This window comes from Bos grunniens, chromosome 6, assembly GCF_055505025.1.
Source record: "Bos grunniens cultivar Pamir isolate PY7600 chromosome 6, Bosgru_T2T1.0, whole genome shotgun sequence".
NCBI classification, from domain to species: Eukaryota; Metazoa; Chordata; class Mammalia; order Artiodactyla; family Bovidae; genus Bos; species Bos grunniens.
In genome coordinates this window covers 15,649,500-15,669,485 of record NC_141170.1, presented here as the reverse complement: position 1 = coordinate 15,669,485, position 19,986 = coordinate 15,649,500, and the positions used below count along the sequence as shown (strand labels likewise).

The following is a 19,986-nucleotide window of genomic DNA, read 5'->3' as shown; positions in this document are numbered from 1 at the left end:
AAAAGCATATACAATTATCCAGGAATTGTATAAAAAAACAGATTGGAGTATGTTCTGTGTTTCTTGTATTTATTTTAAACAAAAGAAATTTCTACAGGGAAGAGAACACACAGCTTCTTTAGACCTTCTGTATGTATTGGCCATATAATTCATTTCTGGTTCTTTTAAATGGATTGTAAATACTGGAGAATTCAGGAGGAAACAGAACCGTAACTGGATCTAGCCTCTCTCTTCATCCGTAACCCTTTAGTTCACTAAATTCTTTGTTTCCCAACTATATCCAAGGCATTTCAAGCCTTACAAAAATGACTGATGTACTTCCAGTCATTTAGTTCATCAACATATGGTGAGTGCCCAAGTTACGACGTATTGGTCTTCACAGGGCTTAGGGAGACCAAAGTAAGGTGCGTGGTGTGTTTAAATGTATGAGAGAAGGTTGCTCATAGATATTCCATGAAGGTAACTCTTCTTCAGATCTCTCCATCTCATTCTTTTCCCTCACTTATATTTTCCCCTTGATTATCCACTTATTTCAATTGCAAGGATTTGAGGAGAACAAAAGAGATGAGGAAAAATAAGAAATGGAATAGCCTTTCTCTAGAATAGGGGTTATGAAGAGTCAGACAGGACTGAGCGACTTCACTTTCACTTTTCACTTTCCTGCATTGGAGAAGGAAATGGCAACCCACTCCAGTGTTCTTGCCTGGAGAATCCCAGGGACGGGAAGCCTGGTGGGCTGCCATCTATGGGGTCACACAGAGTCGGACACGAGTGAAGCGACTTAGCAGCAGCAGCATAGCCTAAGAGTCAAATCTGTTGTGCAGCTAGTTTTTGTAAAGAAGGTTTTATTAGGACACACCCGTGCTCATTCATTTATTATCATGTCCCACGCTATATAGCAAGCGAAGTTTAAAATAGTTACCATCAGACCTTTACAGAAAAAGTTTGCTTCTCCCTGCTCTACAGATACTAAGACCTTGTAAATAACTCCTAAATTTCCCCCAAATGCAGAGATATGGACCTGACCATCTTGGCTGGTATTGGGGAGATTGGGAAATCTTTGTTTCTCAACCTCTTGGCAGCCTATCCAAAAATAGATAACAAGTGAAGTGGCACAGCTCAGCTGTGGACAGGACTGCTATGCACCCCTCTCCTTCTTGCTCCTTCACCCAATTCCTCCCTACCTTTTAGGGCTGCCAGTCATGCATATTATATGCCTTCCACTGAGTCACTCACAGCTTGCATGATTGCTACCTCCTGGTTTAGAAAGACCCTGTGATCCTTTAAACTGTGATTTCTCCTTTTAGCACAATACAGTTGAACTTCGCCAGGGGTGGAAGGCCTCCAGGCCTGTGGAACAGTGTAGACTGAGTCCTTGTTGCTCTGATGAGAAGTTTTCAGATGCTGGCAGGTCATCCATAGGTCTGGGCTCAGCAGATGCTTATTACCTTGGGGTCTTTTATGCTGCTGCCGTTCTGTCTATTGGTTCTGGAAAAGCTGGTTTACCCCTGTGAGAATGTGGGCAGGGGTGAGAGAGGGGCGCTAGTCGGACCCAAGAGGAGTCTGGTTGTGTGCTGGTTGAAGACGGAGTGGAGTATGTGCAGATGATAGCTTTCAGAGAAGTGAAGTGTGACATCTGTTTCTCAAAGTATGCCCAACAAGCAAATTCAAATTTCATGAAAAATTAGGCTTTTGGAGTCTGTAGAGAATGAAGTGGTAAAGAACCTGCTTGCCAATGCAGGAGACAAAAGAGATGTGAGTTCCATCCCTGGGTCAGGAAGATCCCCTGAAGATAGGCACAGCAACCCACTCCAGTATTCTTGCCTGGAGAATCCCATGAACAGAGGAGCCTGGTGGACTACAGTCCATGGGGTTGCAAAGATGGAGACATGACTGAAGCGACTTAGAATGCATGAACACAGAGACTGAAGTATATCCCATATATACATCCCTGTATGTCCCAGGATTTATGTCCACATGTTCAAAAAAAACACAGCTGCTTGAGGATTACCAGAGCCTCGTGGAGCTTAGGACCTGGTCAGGATGTTTGTGTGGGAGCCCTTGTGCGTGGACTTTAGCCCCTTTAATTTGTAATCCCAGCCCTAATTTGCTAGCCAGAAGGGAAAAGAATCTAAAAATACCAGGTAAGAGCTGCTGCCCCCATGAGGATGAAGCCCTGAACTGCAGTTATTCAAGGGTCTCCTGGGTCATTCGTGGTTACTGTACCGCCCGCTGTCTGAAAGGCACCCATGTTGCCACTCAGCTTCTGCGTCAGTTCCAGACACAGACACGGTCTCCCAGCTGCTCTTCAATCTCTACACTTAACATTTCCTGTTCCTTTCTGGGTTATGTCAGGTAGCACCAGCAGGTTACTCTTTCTGAGAAATTGTTGTATCGTGCCTGGTGGCTGTATCGTGCCCTGGTGGCGTCTCAAAGTATTAATGTCCCATCATGGCACTCGGAGCCCTCTGACCTCCCCAGGGCCTCTCACATTGCCCTCCACACACTCTGCACCCCCACCTTCCCCTTTCTCATCTGCACCATCTCAATTGCTCCCACGTTTCCTGCCTTCCCTCACATCGTCTCTTCTGCCTGAGGGCCTTCTTCACCCTCATCTCCCTCTTGCCTGCAGTCATTTCTGTCAAAAATCTCACCCATCCTTTGCAACACACACACCTAATTTCGTTTCTTTTCTGATTTGCCTGCTTTCGTCGTGCCCAGTGGTGTGACGAATCTCTAGATTCCCCAGACGTTTCATCTAGGTGATGGGTTTGTGTGCGGATCTCTCACAGCCTAGGGCTGTAGTTGCTGTTCCTGTTTGCTGTCCCTCGGTCAGCTGTACACTCATCGAGGACAGGGGCAAATGTCTTGAGCATCTTGGTGTCTGTGAGAGGCAGTTTGTGACCAGCAGTTGAACGAATGAATCGGGGGTGTTGAATGATGGGGGGCCAGGTGGGAGCACAGGCGGCCAAGGACAGAGGCTGTGAAAGAGAGTGCTAGCAAATCGCTGATGGATGTGTGACATCAAACCAGGTGGGGTGGCGTCACGGTGCTTCCACAGGAGCCCCCGTCAGTGGACCCTGAAGAGAGTCTTCTGTGGGGTCGGCTGGCCGGGCAGCACTCTCAGGGTTTTCCAGTTCTGAGCAAGCCCTCTCTCAAGATGTAACCTAAATGTTATTTTATAATAGCTCTCTGTTGACAAAATTTAAGTATACCAAGTGTTTTTAGGTGAAAAGGTGGTGGGGATATAGCAGGAAAAAAAAAAAAAGAGGGGATTTATAACTAACAATCTCATGCATTTGTCATTGTGCTCGTCTGATCATTTTTCCCTCCTCCACAGAACAATATGATACATCTTCAAAAACTCACAGTAATTCTCAGCAGGGAACATCGTAAGTAACATGCTTTTTGTTTATTAAAAGTTTATAATGTTATAATTTCCCATGTAAATCTGTTGCTTAGATTCTGCCCCCCCCCCACCCTTGCTTTCAAAAGATGACTCATAAAACACCGTTGAGTTGTGAAGGGAAGAAGTGACCTATATTTCTATTGGGCTTAAGTTCTCCCGTTGAAAGTCGAGGCACCTTAAGCATTTGCTAAGGGGTTTTCTCAAAAAGAAAGGCATTTGAGCCATTATTTACATGTTAACTCTGGAAAATAGAAGGTTTTAGCTTTATAAATTTCAGTCTTAAGTAGCTTTAGCTTTTGGAAGCAAATTTGGGGGGAGGTGCACAGTTTTAGACTTTCTGCCACTTTTTTGGCCTCGTTTTAACTAATAAAGAATGTCTTGCTGCCCAGCTGTTCTTTATTAAGACCAAGTAAGTCCAGATATGTTTGGGGTTTTTGAAACAGTTGAAAATACGTAGTAGAGATTTTTAAACCAGCATTTTGACCTAATTTGTCATTTCTTGGTGGTACTGAACTAATAATTCTTTTCATGACTAGCAGTGGTTCAGCTAGTGAGTGAGGAGATCTTTCTTGCCTCAGATATTTGATCACACAACAGTTACTAACACAGCATTGCTTGTCTCCGAGGACTTCAACTTTCTTCTCATTTTAAGGCCTAGGATTTGTCCCATGCATTTTTGGAAGGCGGTGCTGTGCTGGATTGAATATTTTGGAAACTAAGATAGTTGAAGCAGAGGTTGTTTTCTCTCTTCACCGTGACTGAATATGAGACTGGGTGAAATAACTATTTCCAGAGCCAGGTCCTCGATGTAGTGACTTTCACTTCTTGATGGTAAAGTAAGAAAAAAAATAGTTTTGTTGTTGTTGTTGAAAAGATAGATTTATTATAGTTTCCAGGTTGGATTTGGGTGTATAATAAAAATCTGTTGATGACTTTTTGCTTTATTCTCCTTTACTAGAAAAAAAATTAACCCAATGATAGTTATTCTTTGCCTTTTGTTGTTGTTGTTTTTGCCTTTTGTTTTTCCCTTTCTTTTTGCTTAAAAAAAAAAACAAAACAAAACTTTTTTACTCCTGTGTTCTGAAGATTGAGAATCACTGCCTTAGATTGCATTTAGGGGTGCAGGTGTTGGTTTAGCCAGTTGGTGGCTGATGAGGGATTGACAGGACACCTCCAGGGACCACACTTGCAGTCACCCTGTGGATGCTCTGTGGCTGCCCTCAGGTTGTACACCTTGTGCTCGCAGTGTAATGGTTGGTAGTAAAGCCACACAGACCATAAGAGGACCCAGCTACTGTCTTTACTGGGGGCAGCGAGGGAAGGCAAGCTGAAGTGCTTGCAGCCCTACAAGAACTTGGCAATAAGAACAGGGACAAGGAGTGCCCTGAGCAGCAGATCAAGTGGGGCAACTGCACCTAACGAGGGAAGGGGCTGTGTCCTGGGCCGGTGTGGAGAGGGAGAAAGGCCCCTGGATCTGACCTGGTCCCAGCTGCCCCTGCCCACTCCGTTTCCCATCAGCTTTCAGACTGAGGTCGTTCGTAGGGACTCAGAGCGTTTTCTATGACCATTTTGCTACTCGGGGTTGCTCTCCTGATGAAGTGAGTTAAACCACTGAAATCAGAGGTGCCTGCAAGTTTATAACAGATATGCTCATGTCCTGTGACACGTGTAGTGTTTTATTTTTTAATTTGAAAAATTTTGAATAATTTATATGTGTATTTATTTTTTGGCTGTCCTGGGTCTTCGTAGCTGTGCCAGGGCTTTCTCTAGTTGCAGCGAGAGGGACTACTCTTCAGTTGTGGTACCTAGGCTTCTCACTGCCGTGGCTTCTCTTATTGCAGAGCATGGGCTCTACGGCACTCGGGCTCAAATGTTGTGGAGCGCCAGCTTAGTTGCCGCGTGGCCTGTGGAATCTTCCTGGACCAGGGATTGAACCTGTGTCCCCTGCGTTGGCAGGCAGATTCTTAACCACTGGACCACTGGGGAAGTCCCTGTAGTGTTTTCTGGATAAAAACTATTGCTTTGCCATGTATAAAATTAACCTAGAGAAGAACATTTGTTTTGATCCTAATAGGTTTGGAGAAGGGAGGAAAGCAGGGCCTGGTGCAGGTAGAGAGGACCAGAGTGATGAAGGAGAGAGAAATCTTGAGGCTGGATGAATACAGTGGGTTGTATGCCCAGGGGGTTGGCAGTATTGATTAGCGCCAAAATGAAATGTCCCTATGGGGAAAAGAATCACTTTTATGGAGATTGGATGACAGCTGAGTCCCAGTTAATTCTGTCGAGGGCAAGTGTTGTTTCAGAGTTAGCATGGCAGATCTCTTAGCGCTCACAGGTTCGTTTGATCTTGGGTCAGCCTGAGGGTTCTTTGACAAGCAGTTAAACTGTCTGAATGGCACAGAGCCTGGCAGGGAGACCGTCTAATGCACTTTGGATGTCAGGAAAGAAGATGTTAATTTCAGGGTCATTTGTTCTTTGGTTTTAAAAATCAATCTAGGTCCTAATACTTTTTCTTTCAGAGTTCCTAGTACTTGGGCCTCCTTACAAAAGTGGAATGGTGCTTATCAAAGGGGGATAAGAGGACCTGGCCCTGGAGAATAAGCTGTGGATATTAATAACTTTTAACATCTGTCCAGACTTGGATGTGGGTGGGCAGTAGCCAGGTGGTAGAAGAATGTAAGTGTGAAAGAAATGTCTTGAATCCGTTACGTTTAATCTCTGTAGTTGAAACTCTAGTTAGCTGTCAAGTGATGAGTTTGTTCTACCACGCACCACAGGGAAGGGATTAGCTAGGAATCCAGTGCTATTTGCCCCCAAGTTTAGGGGAGGGGATGTTGATTTAAGGGCTCCTAGCTTTGGAATTCTCTGCCTTTCCAAGACTTAGGTCTGTTGAGTTCTTGGGGCACAGTACAAAGCAATTCCTTTTTCTGTACCGCTGTTACGCCCTTGGGGCTTCCCAGGTGGCTCAGTGATAAAGAATCCGCCTGCCAAGTAGGAGACACGGGTTCAGTCCCTGGGTCGGGAAGATCCTGTGGAGGAGGGCATGGCAACCCACTCCAGTATTCTTGCCTGGAGAATCCCATGGACAGAGGAGCCTGGTGGGCTACAGTCCATGGGGTCGCAAAGAGTTGGCTATGACTTACTAACAACAGCAACATTATTTCCTTCATGTGTGATCGTGGGTAGTACATTCAGACACGGTTTCCTAATACCAGTGCTTTCACCAGCCTCTCAAAATGGATAACGTGCTAATGTTTTAGAAGCTATACAGCAGTTGATGGGCATTGTTGTGACTGACTTGCTTCTCCTTCTCACCCGCTACCTCCCCCAACATTGCCAAGTCCTAACTAGATGGTGCCCTCCTTTCTGTTTATTTTTGCTTCAGAAATCATCAGTTAGAGAGAGAAGTGAACAACTACAGCAATTTGAAAAAAAATTTTTTAATATATTTATTTACAACTGTCCTGGGTCTTTATTGCTGCACAGCATGTGGGATCTTCCTGGATCCAGGGATCAGACCCATGTCTCCTGCATTGGCAGGTAGATTCTTTACCACTGAGTCACCAGGGAAGCCCAGCAATTTGAAATTTTTATTACTTACTTGGAACATTTCTTTTCACATGAGGGGAAGCATTTGAACCTGAAGACTGGGGTTGGGATTGTCCTGGAAGTTTGATCAGGCTTCACTGGTGGCTCAGATGGTAAAGTATCCATCTGCCAATGCAGGAGACCCAGGATTCAATCCCTGGGTTTGGAAGATCCCCTGGAGAAGGGAATGGCAACCCATGCCAGTATTCTGGCCTGGAGAATTCCATGGTCAGAGGAACCTGGCATGCTACTGTTCATAAAGTCACAAAGAGACACTGAGCGACTAACACTTTCACACACACACACATATATAAATATGTAAAACTGAATCACTTTGCTGTACAGCAGAAATTAACACAACATTATAAATCAGCTGAACTTCAGTTAACAAAAAAGTTTGTGCTTTATGAAGGTGTCTGACCTGAGATCTTTATTTCACTTGACAGCTCTGACTTAAAGGGCTCTTTGCTGATAAATGTTTGGAAGAAGTATTAATAGTAGAAGTTACCCTAAGGGGCTAAACTTATAAATTATTTGTCCTTTCGAGTATACTCCTGTCCCTTATTCACAGTTCTTCAGCTCTTTTTGAAAGCAAGGAACATATATTTGTGCTGGCCAGTGATATATTTGTACATCTACAGTAAATCTTCAGCTTCTCAGAATGTAAATAAAGAGCTTTTCATTAATAATAATTCTTGGTTCTCAAATATCTGGCATTGCTAGAAAAAGATGCATTCTGTTTTTATTCCCAACTGAATAAGTAATTGTGAATCCAAAGTTACTGGTATTCATAATTATTTTAGTGATGTAGATATAGAAGAAAATGTTCTATTTTTCAAGAGAAAAAAGTAGAGGTATTAAATGACAGAGAATAAAGCTTTTTTTTTTTTTTTTTTTTTAATGAGTTACTATTAGCCATGCTATGGAGACGTCAGAGTTTATAATACTGGGTACTGAAAAATTTCCGTGCTTGGGTGCAAGGAAACAAATGGTCATTCTGAACAGTATTTGAAAATTTTGCTTATTTCAGAATTATAGTTACTGTAACACATAAATCAATATTTGGAAAATGGTAAAACTCCCAAATGCAGAAGTACCTCCTTTCATGGTAGAATCAACAGTCTTTTGGAATAGTCAATTTAATTCTTGGATTTCTGGCTTTAGTAGACCATATTCTAGGATGTCTTGCAGGACAGTATTTAACTTAACATTGTATACAAAGTTATGCTAGGGACTTGCATAATATTGAAGGGATATTCTGGTGAAGCTGTGAAGTGAAGCATATATGTGTTTTATATTAACTTTTTGGCTGTGCTGGGTCTTCATTGCTGTGCGTGGGCTTTCTCTAGTTACAGTGCTTAGGCTTCTCACTGCGATGGCTTCTCTTGTTTCAGAGCATAGCCTCTAGGCACACGGGCTTCAGTAGTTGCCCCAAGGCATATGAACTTCTCTTGGACCAGTTATTGAACCTGTGTCCCTTGATTTGGCAGATGGATTGTTAACCACTGGACCACCAGGGAAGTCCAAAGCATATTTTAAATAATTATAAAAACTACTGCCAAAGTGCTGGACAATCATCTTCTCCAAAGTATTCCCCTTGGATCTCTATATATTTCCCAAATGATGGCTTGAACTATTCTGGGAGCACCCCTTTAGGATAATATATAATTGGTCTTAGACCAAAGGTCAAAAAAAATGGACAAGAAGAATAAGTTTATCAAGTGCCTGTTGTACAGAAGGTGTTACGTAAATGAGTCTGTTTTATGTTCTGCATAAGAAAAATCATTCTCATTCTTTAACATGCTTTGACCCCAATTATATAAATATTATTCTCTGGGCTTGATGCCAGGCAATTTGGAGATGCTTCCAAAAGTTGCCTCCATTCATCCATTCAGTACTTAATTCTTAAACACATGCTATGTGGCTGGTGCTTGGGGAAACAGTAGCCAACAAGATAAAGTCCTTGTCTTCATGTCTTGTAGCTAAATGCAGGTGGCATATAATACAAACTAGGTGATGTGATAGGGACAGGCTTGAGGAGGCATTTGGGGTGGTGGTGATGTTGATACTTCTGGGAGGCTCAGGAAAGTCTCTCAGAGAAGGTGGCATTTGATCTGGAACCTGAATGGTGAGAGGGAGGCAGATAATACTTGCCACCTTAAAAGAGGCTTGTTGGGCTGCAGGCTCTAAAGGCATTTGAAAACCAAGGAAACCAACCCTGAATTTTCACTGAAGGAATGATGCTGAAGCTCTAGTATACTTTGGCCGTGTGATGCAAAGAGCTGAGTCATTGGAAAAGACCCTGATGCTGGGTAAGATTGATGGCAGAAGGAGAAGGGGCCAGGAGAGGATGAGATTGCTGGATAGCATCACTGACTCAATGGATGTGAGTTGAGAAAACTCTGAAAGAGAGCGGAGGACAGAGGAGCCAGGTGTGCTGCAGTCCATGGAGTTGCAAAGAGTCGGACACGACTGAGCGACTGAGCAGCAACAATTCTTATTGGAAGTGACTCAGTTCAGTTTAGTCACTCAGTCGTGTCTGACTCTTTGCAACCGCCTGGACTGCAGCACACCAGGCTTCCCTGTCCATCACCAACTCCCAGAGCTTGCTCAAACTCATGTTCATCGAGTCGGTGATGCCATCCAGCCATCTCATCCTCTGTCATCCCCTTCTCCTGCTTTCAATCTTTGCTAGCATCAGGGTCTTTTTCAACGAGTCAGCTCTTCACATCAGGTGGCCAAAGTATTGGAGTTTCAGCTTCAACATCAGTCCTTCCAATGAACACTCAGGACTGATTTCCTTTAGGATTGATTGGTTGGATTTCCAAGGGACTCTCAAGAGTCTTCTCCAACACCACAGTTCAAAAGCATCAATTCTTTGGCTGTCAGCTTTCTTTATAGTCCAACTCTCACATTCATACATGACTACTGAAAAAACCGTAGCTTTGATTAGATGGTCCTTTGTCGGCAAAGTAATGTCTCTGCTTTTTAGTATGCTATCTAGGGTCTAGTGGAAGTGACTACTTTGAAATAATTATGTGCATATGGAAGACAAATATGGGAGGGTGTCTGTCCTTAAGGGTCTATTTAAGTCTTATTTTTAATCATACTGCTAATTTACTTGAGTAAGTGACCCCAGAGTTTGCCCACTCAGCCACCCTGCAGAGGCCTCTGAGGCCTTCCATAACCTATAACCTACCTCTTCACCTCCTCCTTTATGCTCCCCCAACACCCCAAACACACACACACACTTCCCACTCTGGCCACATTGACCTCTCTCCTGTTTCCTGTGCCCTGATCACCCTCCTGCATTTCTTGCACTGTGCCCCCTCCTTGGATGTCATCCCTTCACCAGTCCAGTCTTCCCTGACTAACCTGATATAGAAGAACAACGCATAGCCACTTTCTCTCTTATGCTTTTCTCCCCTCTGCAGGCTTGTTACACATTGAGAAAGAATGTACTTTGGTTACTTACCTGCCTCCCCTGGGCTCTGAGTGCACAAGACAGGGATTTCTGTCTGCTTAGAGTTGTATCCATAAAGTCCAGAGCAGGGCCTGGCACATAGTAAATACTCAGAATAAATATGGAAGGAGAAAACATTGCACATAAACTTGATTAAATACCTGTAAGCAATGTTTAATAGAATATCATTTTCAGTAATCATTCTTCTAGATTTTGTTTCCAGTTGTCTAGTATGTCATCTTGTACTAGTATCTTATTTATCATACTTAATGACTTAATCTTATTTATTAACTTCAATGGGCTTCCCTGGTGGCTCAGACGGTAAAGAATCTGCTTGCAGTGCAGACCTGGGTTTGATCCCTGGGTTGGGAAGATCCCCGGGAGAAGGGAATGGCTAGCCACTCCAGTATTCTTGCCTGGAGACTCCTATGGATGGAAGAACATATCTGGCTATGGTCCCCAGGGTCACAAAGAACTGGACATGATGGAGCTATTAACACACACAGACTTCAACTTTTCCTTCATTTATACCCTTGTGATTTTTCTCATGTCCTTGTTTGACTTCAGAAAGTCTTCACTTCATCCGTGGAGTTTAAATAATCTTTCACACCTCTATAATTTTTGCCTTATTAACCTTAAGGTCACATACTATGGTGAATCAGGTATCCAGTGACTTATCCCTCTGCCCTGGTAGCCCACCATCTCCCATAGACGGTCTCTCCTAAACTTGAATTCTGCCAATTACTGTCACCATTTGGAGAGTCTCCAGTTTTATGCTGTGTCACAGTGTCTTAGGGGCTCTGCTTTTTTATTTAAAAAAAATTAATGGTATGTGGAGCCCTCTAAATAACTTGTCACCTCCCATCACCTCCTGCACAAAGCATTTGCAGTCCTTATTTCTGCCCTTCACCAAAAAAGAAATCCAATCCTGATGTAATTTAAACATTTGGGAAATATGAGAATTGTGCAGGTTTACACGTTCTCACATGCTCATTAGTGGTTTTTGAAAAATACGTATCACTTCATTTGCCATTGTGGGCACGCCTAGTGCCAGGTTTGTGACTTATTAATCACAAGCAACTACTTTGAGCTTGCCTCCACTTGCTCTTTTCCAAATCAAAGGTATGGCCCGATCATAGGAAATGTTAAGCTAAGAAATCAGCGTATTGAGAGTTTGGGGTTCTGAATTAAGATGTTACAGTGTATTGGCAGTGGAAGCTTTGGGTAAGCCTAGTACAAGGGATAGTAAAAGAATAAAGGCTTGTCTGGTGTGTCTTCACACAGTAACCATCAGGCTCTGAGCTGCTGAAGCATGCCTGCTGGAACCTGCGTGCAGCTCTTTCAGCTTTGCAGAACAGCTGTCTGAAGAATGCATTTGTTTCAGAGGGGTTTGAGGATTGTTTGTAACCCTTCAGTAAGAAGTTCTCTTAACCGATCATGTAAAATGTGGTTAAACCTACATGGTAGTTCAAAGAGTCGCTTTACCTGAGCATTTGCTTTCTTTTGAACAGTGCCAGGCCTGGCCGTATGGTTCCCTATGCTTTGAAATAACTTTTTTTTTTCCCCCTTTGAGTTTGGAAATGAAATTCGTTATTTGACCAGTTTGAATAGTATGTAAACTAGTCCATCCTAAAGGAAATCAGTCCTGAATATTCATTGAAAGGACTGATGCTGAAGCTGAAACTCCCATACTTTGGCCACCTGATGCAAAGAACTGACTCATTTGAAAAGACCCTGATGCTGGGAAAGTTTGAAGGCAGGAGGAGAATAGTGTATTCATTTTACTCCAGCAGTATAGTTCTTACTTTCTTTTAAACCAGAGTCTTTCTCTCAGTGGCTTCTGGCACTTAGTTTTCATGCACTCAGTTAGGTTTTTTAACCACTGTCTTCTGTTGGCCAGAGCTAGGAGATGGTATCCAATGAAATGGCTTTTGCATGCCAGCTCCAGCATATAACCAACTTCATGATTTTAGGCAAGTTAGGTGGCTATTCTGAGCTGTTTCCTCATCCCTTAGGATGTGAGGGGGTGATCAGAGCCAGCACATGGGGTTGTGCATAAAATCACTGCAAGTTCAGACCACAGAAACAGCACAGCGATGTTGTACTGTTACTTAATCAGCAAAAGGATGCTGTTCATTCAGCCAGTTTCTTAGGCTGCCTGCCAAATTCTAGATAAAATATGAAGGCGAAAATCATATTTTCACCTTCATATTTTCTGACTTGATCCTACCTCAGAAAAGCTTACAGTTCAGTATGGCCCTTGGGTCTCACGTTTCTTAACTTAGGTTTTATTGGTATGAAGGAGACTAGATCTAAGAGGTTTGCTTCTCTTTTAGTTGGTGCAAAGATGCTCACCCAAATGTGCTGTAATTTGTCATCTTGACATTCAAAGACCAGTCTATTGCATATATCAATACAGTATGTGAAGCATAGTATAGTAATATATCTTATATGAAGATCCTAAAACATAACTAGTATGGTAATTTAGTGATATGCATGGCCTCAAATTCAGATATTTGTGGCACAAGTAGGGGAGTTTAGCAACTCATCCCTTTAAACATAACACCTTTACCTGTCTTCAAGTTACATTTTTTCCCAACTGTATAGATTCTTTTTTTAAAAAATTATAATGGCATTGATGTTTAATTTTCTATATTAATAAAACTTAGTCATGTTTTTTAAGTAACCTTTTTTCTTTTTAGAGATACAATATATGTTTGATATCTGAAACTTGACAAAATATCTCTTTCCCCAATACTGATTTATATTGAGCTACCCATCACTAATGATAGACTAAACCTTGGTTTCTGGAAGATTCTGTGGCTACCGCTGGCTGAGTTGCAAGACATAATACACTGTGTCTGCTGACTCTTGTGTCAAATAAATGATGCCCATGAATTTCGATTAAGTGAAATGTTGGATTGGCCATTAAGTTTATTCATGCTTTCCTGTAAGACGGCATGGACAACCCAAAGGAACTTTTGGCTAACCTAATACCACGTGTAAATCCTTAGTACATCCTACATAAGTGTTTGGTTCTGTTTGACCTTATTGGTTTCTTCTCTCTGTCTCTCTTTTTCTTTTTGAGTTAATGCTTCTTTGGAGATATCTTTAGCAGTCTCTTTTACAGGTCACTATCAGTCAGCCCTTTCGGTCGTGAATAACCTGCAGGCTTGTTTTGTTACCATCTGCCTACCTAATGCTCTGAAGAGGAGAAGGATCTACGAGCATTTTTACAGTCCCTTTTTATCCCCTCAGCAAGTAGAGTAAAAGTCAGGACAAGTACCTTCTGAGTTACTGAACATACAGTATCTTATATACTTTCTGACTTGAGAGTATATATGCACAGAAGCTCGGCATTCAGTAGCTAAGCAAACGAAGTTTTTAGTCTTCTGCTTGCAACAGGAAGTGTGGTTGGATTACATGATCATTGATGTTTCAGGAAATTAAGGCAAATCAGCTTTATACAAAACAAACCCAATGACTGGGAAACAAAGAGGTCCATTTACTGTGGTTTTGTTGTTGCTGGTTTATACTGAATATACTTTGCCAGGTTTTTTTTTTTTCTCCCTAGTTATATTATATCTAACATTTCTTCCAAAGATATATCTTTTTTTTTAATTTATTTTTTTTTATTGAAGGATAATTGCTTTACACAAAGATATATCTTTTATCTTCTGCTTGTGTGTATCCCAGCCAGGCTGTTTTTAAAGCAATAAACCTGTTGAGTGACTTTTTCTTGTACATCATTATGATTGCTGCTGCCAAGTTCTGCATCTGAAGGCTGTGTCTTCTATCCTTGCTAAAATAGGAATTTAGCTTCTACTTGGTAAATATTGGGCTTCCCAGGTGGCAGATGCGGAAGACTTGGGTTCAATCCCTGGGTTGGGAAGATCCCCTGGAGGAGGAAATGGCAACCCACTTCAGTATTCTTGCCTGGAGAAACCCATGGACTCTGGAGGTCCAGGGTGGGCTATAGTCTGAAGGATTGCAAAGAGTCAGACACGGATGAACATACATAGAAAAATATCGAGCAAGGTCTACATTTACAAGTGGCTAACAGTTTTCATTTTTTGTGAAGAAACTTATCACAAGATGTTTTTTAGTGCATTTGTTGGTGAAAATAAGTCCTTGGCAGAATTACGACATTGCACACAGGCGGTCATTTTGAAAGAGCCAAGTTTTATCCTTTACTTTCATTAGAAAATAAAGTGATTTTTTTTTTTTTTACCATAGAGTCCCCAAAAAATAATGCCTGCTTACTTCAGTGGCAGGTTAGCAACTGAACAATGAGTTTGCAATAAAAATTGTTTTTTAAGAATATCGAAGAGGTATTTTTAGAAGTACTGAAGGATTGTAACTTCTGTATAATTTGCTTTTTGGAACATCACTAATACTCCCTCTTTTTTCCCGTAGTTTCACTTACAGCATTTCCTCAAATAGTCATGCTTGTAAATTTGGGGGAAGTGGGAGGGAACAATTACTGATTTATTCCTTTGATGTTGGCTATCTCCATGGAAGAAGGTAAAGAAGAGGACAGGTAGGGAAGGGGCTAAGATCGGAGTAAACATGTACAGATTGGAAAATGTTTGCTTTTGATATTTAGGTTCATCATAAACCTGAATGCCTAGAGATAAGTCTTAATATAACTTTGAAGACATGAACTGAGTTTCTTTCATATTTCTATCTGAATGATAGCAGTAAGGTTAATCATTTTTTAGACAACAGTACTATCTGCATTACTACTGCTTTGTCCACTGATTAGTGTTCAAGCAGACAGAAGAAGAGGTTTGTGTGTGTGTGAAAAAGTTCAATGTTAATGTCTTTTGGACAAAGATGTAACGTAATTGGTGACAGTTGCCTCAATAAGCTTCATACATCTTATCCTATATTTATTAAATTAATATAGTTACTTTTAAATTAATAACATTTTATTTAATAATTTAATAATAAGTATTATTAAATAAGTATTAAAATAATCACAGAATTATTAAATTAATAATGGTGCTTTTGAAGTGTCGGGCACTGTTTTCGTTGTTGTTTTCTTGTGTGGACGTGGAACTTAAGTCTCAGGGCTGGCAACAAACCCCTTGTAGAACTTGTAGTTCTGCTTTTAATGCTCCGAATGTGTCAAACAGTCAGCTTTGAAATGATAAGGAGCTTGGACTGAACAGGTTTCTGTGTTTAAATTGTAAAACTTAACATTTCCAGGAAAATGAAGCATTTGGTGAATAAAGAAAAGTTATGCCTGTCCCACCCCCTCTTGTTTCATTAAGCACTTTTTCCTGTTTATATGTGAAAAAAGGTTTTTGGACATTATTTTAAATTCTGCAATGTCTCTGCCCCTGCCTGTTCCAGCATGCTCAAAGATGACCTTCAGCTCAGTGACAGTGAGGACAGTGACAGCGATCAAGTAAGTTCTGTACACCCCATAATACCAAGACTCCTTTAATCCTCAGTATTTCTGAGCCACTTACCCTGTTTTTTTGTTCTTTTCCTGGTCCTTCTTCCCCTTACTGTGAATGTCTAGACCTCAGAGAAGCCTCCTTTCGCACCTGCACCTCCAAGGTACTGTGTTCTGGTCTCTCCCCATCTATACAGAATGTTTGCTTTTTCTACCAAATGGGGAAATTAGTCTTATTTAGTACTTTCATGGCGTCTTCATGGGAGGAGATGGAAGATCACAGGTAAAAGAAAGGACCTGTTTAATATTGCGGAAGCTTAAGTCAGCCCTCGAGAGGTTGTTTATAAAACAGAAAGAGTCCCTGTGTCCACCTGAATCTTTAGCTGGCTTTGTATGTTTAAAATTTGAGCCTTTAAAATAAGCTTCAATCACTTCCATCAGTATTATGTAACCAGCATTTGAGAAGTCATATTGAAGAGCCCAGTGTTTTTATGAAAGAGACAGGTTTACTATGTCTTCAAAACTAAAGCCAAATTATTTCTAGAAGTTGTTTTCCATAGTCCCTGTCTTCGCAGTTGTGTCGATTTTCCAATTGTTTTAGGTGCTTTTTAAAAATGAACTGCAATACATTTTAGTGTGACAGAAAATGGCACCCTTTTCACTTTGTAAACAACCATATTTTAGAAAATGTAATGCTTTCATTGCTGAAAATGGAAATTTTCTGAACTACCTTTATTTACCATATCCTCTGATACTGAATTTAATGATTTAATATGCCAGTACCTGACCTCCAGGGACAGAGAGTTCAATTACCCCGTAGCTGTTTTAGTCCCTTGAGAGGTGGTCATCCATTTTGAGACAAGCTCACTGCTGAAAACCTCTCATCCAGCTGAGTTTCCTGTTAATGAGGGGGAAGGTCACTTAATTATGTGAGATCTTAAGGATTTGTTCAGTCATTTCTCATGACTTCTAACAACTTAGAAAATATGACAAAGTAACCTAACTTTGTCATAGGAGTGGATGAGGGGGAAGAAAGAGAGAGAGAGAAAAAAAAATCCCTGCAAAGTGGAGGATACATCAGAGGCAGGAATAATATTGAAAGTGTATCTGTTTCTGACTCTCACTGGCTTAAGCTCGTTAGCTATTACAAATTTGAAATGAGAAAATTCTGGTTTTATATAGTGTTGTTTAAAAATCGCCTCAACTAGTGATTTTATTACTGTCTAATAATTTTTCGTTATTCTAATATAGTTATTTAATGTATTGGTTATTTTGAAAATGTTCTGGGTAGATTTGGAGGCTTTCACAGTTGTAGTTATTAACTGCTTTGGCTAATTCCATCCGGGGCAAGGCTTTAAGATATGTGTTGCTATTCTTTGTCCAGCAGTATGTATGATCACTGTGTTTTCTCAGAGCCCTAGGGTTTTTGCCCTGTTCTGAAAACTTAACAGTTGTTATTCTCTCTGATACTCAGCTGATATTTGGGGATGATGTCTCATAAAGAAAGTCCATTTTATCATCTCCCAAGAAGTGTGAGTGGATTATCACTTTCCAAAGGAACCCCATTTGTATTCAGCAGCCTCTGGCTACTCTGCAGTTGGTTCTCATATCAAGCATGCAGGGACACTTGAATGGATTGGCTGTTCTTTTATAAGTCAACTTCTTTGGGTTTTATATTGCAGGCCTCAGCAAACTTAAAAGGTCAGAAAGTCATGGTTTTAGGCTTTGTAGGCCGTAAAGCCTGTGCTGCAACTCTTCAGCTCTGCTTTTGTAGTACAGAAAGGATGCAGAAAATAAAGGGGTGTGGCTGTATTCCAATAAAACTTTATTTAGAAAAGCAGGCAGCCAGCTCAGGCTATGGTTTGTCAACGCCTGATCTGGAGCAGCTGGCATCTTGCAGTTTACATAGCTCGCAGTGTTCTTCAGAAAAATCCCCCAGGCTTTTGTTAGGCAATTATCTGGTGAACTGTTTCAAGGGTTTTCACTGATTTTTGAGCCACCATGGATAGGCCTTGCTCTCAACTGGATATCATGGTCATGCGCTGTAGTGCTACAAGGTAATCTTTTTTTTTTTTTTTCAACTTTTTACTTTGTATTGGGGTATAGCTGATTAACAGTTGTGATAATTTCAGGCAGACAGCAGAGGGACTCAGCCATACACGTATGTGTATCCATTCTCCCCTACACTCTGCTCCCATCCAGGCTGCTACATAACATTGAGCAGATTTCCATGTGCTACACTGTAGGTCTTTGTTGGTTACCCTTTTTTTTTTTTTTTTTGGATAGAGCATTAGTTTTTGCTAAGGCTTCCGTGATAGCACACTCTGGGTCAGGAAGATCCACTGGAGAAAGGATAGGCTACCCACTCCAGTATTCTTGGGTTCCCTTGTGACTCAGCTGGTAAAGAATCTGCTGGCAGTGCGGGAGACCTGGGTTTGATCCCTGGGTTGGGAAGATCCCCTGGAGAAGGGAAAGGCTATCCACTCCACTATTCTGGCCTGGAAAATTCCGTGGAGTGTATGGTCCATGTGGTTGTAAAGAGTCCGACAGGTCTGAGTGAGTTTCGCTTAGTTTTTATTTTATATATATATATATATATTTTTTTTTTTTAACTTTAACAAATTTTTTTAAACTTTTTATGTTATATTGGGATATAGCCAATAAATGTTGTGATAATTTCAGGTGGGCAGCAAAGGGACCCAGCCACACATATACATGTATCCATTCTCCCCCAGACTCCTCTGCCACCCAGGCTGCCACATAACATGGAGCATTGTTCCGTGCACTACACAAGAGGAGGACCTGCAAGGTTCTCTTGTTCTTTCGAGTAGCAGAAGAGCGGGCAAAAAGCGGAGTGAGTAAAGAGGGAAGGAATCCGCCTCGCCTGGGTCTCTGATTGCCTCTGTCGCTTCCCCGCAGCGCTCCACCGGCGCTGCCAGCAGCCGCGGCCTCAGCACATTCCAGCAGCGCCGAATCGGAGAGCACCAGCGACTCCGACAGCTCCTCGGACTCGGAGAGCGAGAGCAGCTCCAGTGACAGCGAGGAGAACGAACCCCGAGAAGCCCCGGCTCCCGAGGTACCGGGGGCGCCGTCGACCTCGGGGCTGGAAGCCCGGGTGCCGCCCCGTGCCGCCCCGTCCAGTCCCGTCCCGGGGGCGGCGCTTTCCTGCCTCGCTTTCCTGTTTGTGTTTACTTGCTCACGGGGCATCTGGTGGTGGAGCTTGGGGGGGGCGAGGTCTTCTCCCTCCTGTTGAAAAGGATAGGTCCTTCCCTGTGGCTGCCAGAGCCCTTCTGAAAAGCAACTCATTGAGAACGTGTACACCCCCTTTTCTTTTCCCTTCTTTTGAGAACCGAAGACTCTGTTTTCAGTAGGCAGCTATTTTCATATTAATGAGAAAGCGTTCTGAAATTTCAGGAATGCATGAATTCAGTCAAAAGGAGGCAGCCTGTTTTAGCAAAGGGCAGGAACAGTGAACTAGAAAGAAGCCCTCAGAGGTTCTATTTTTGAATCACTAAAAGCCTGTGCATTAAATGGATGGCAAAGTAGTTTTGCCAGAGCCATCTTTCTTGGTCCCTCTGCCCCAAGTTGCTTATCCGCCACCCTCCAGAGGTATTGTAAAGATAAACAGAGGAGACTGAAAGTCTCAGGCACTAAGTCTATCTGGAGGATATATGCTGTTTACTGGATTGCTGAGTACAAGAAGTGTAGTAACAATGAACAGAGTTGCCCAGTCTCTTCTAAACTTAGTGGAGCGACCCACTTGTATAGAGAAAAGTGTTCTGTGTATTTCAGGTAGGAATCCCAGGAAATGAGACTTTCTGATTAAAAAAGTGTTGACGTTTTCAGTATTTGTCTCTGCTGTTAAGAAAACAAGGCCACTGCGTTAGTGCATTAGCCAGACACGTCAGGAGATGGTGTCCTGACTGAAGAGCACAGTGTCTGAGGGCAAGGGAGGATGAGGACGGGGCTGAGTGTCATCTTGTTAGATGAGAGTTAATGTCTGGCATAGCGGTCAGTGCTCAGTAAATAGTTTTGGAGTGAATAAACATAGATGGGCATTAGTTGCACTTGAAGTGCCTTTCAGATTTTAGAAGCTGCTCTCTGTATTTCTGGGGGCTGATC

At 42.0% G+C, this 19,986-nt stretch overlaps 1 protein-coding gene across 17 annotated transcripts in view; it reads left to right on the top strand.

Annotated features, from left to right (window-relative positions):
• Positions 1-19,986, top strand: part of AFF1 (ALF transcription elongation factor 1) — a 197,278-nt gene that overhangs the window by 145,026 nt on the left and 32,266 nt on the right. For all 17 annotated transcript variants that reach the window (XM_086404864.1, XM_086404868.1, XM_086404871.1 and 14 more), the window contains 4 exons: positions 3,341-3,392; positions 15,819-15,873; positions 15,991-16,028; positions 18,784-18,940. In XM_086404864.1, the coding sequence (XP_086260990.1) occupies positions 3,341-3,392; positions 15,819-15,873; positions 15,991-16,028; positions 18,784-18,940 (302 nt within the window). The remainder of the gene's footprint in view (positions 1-3,340; positions 3,393-15,818; positions 15,874-15,990; positions 16,029-18,783; positions 18,941-19,986) is intronic.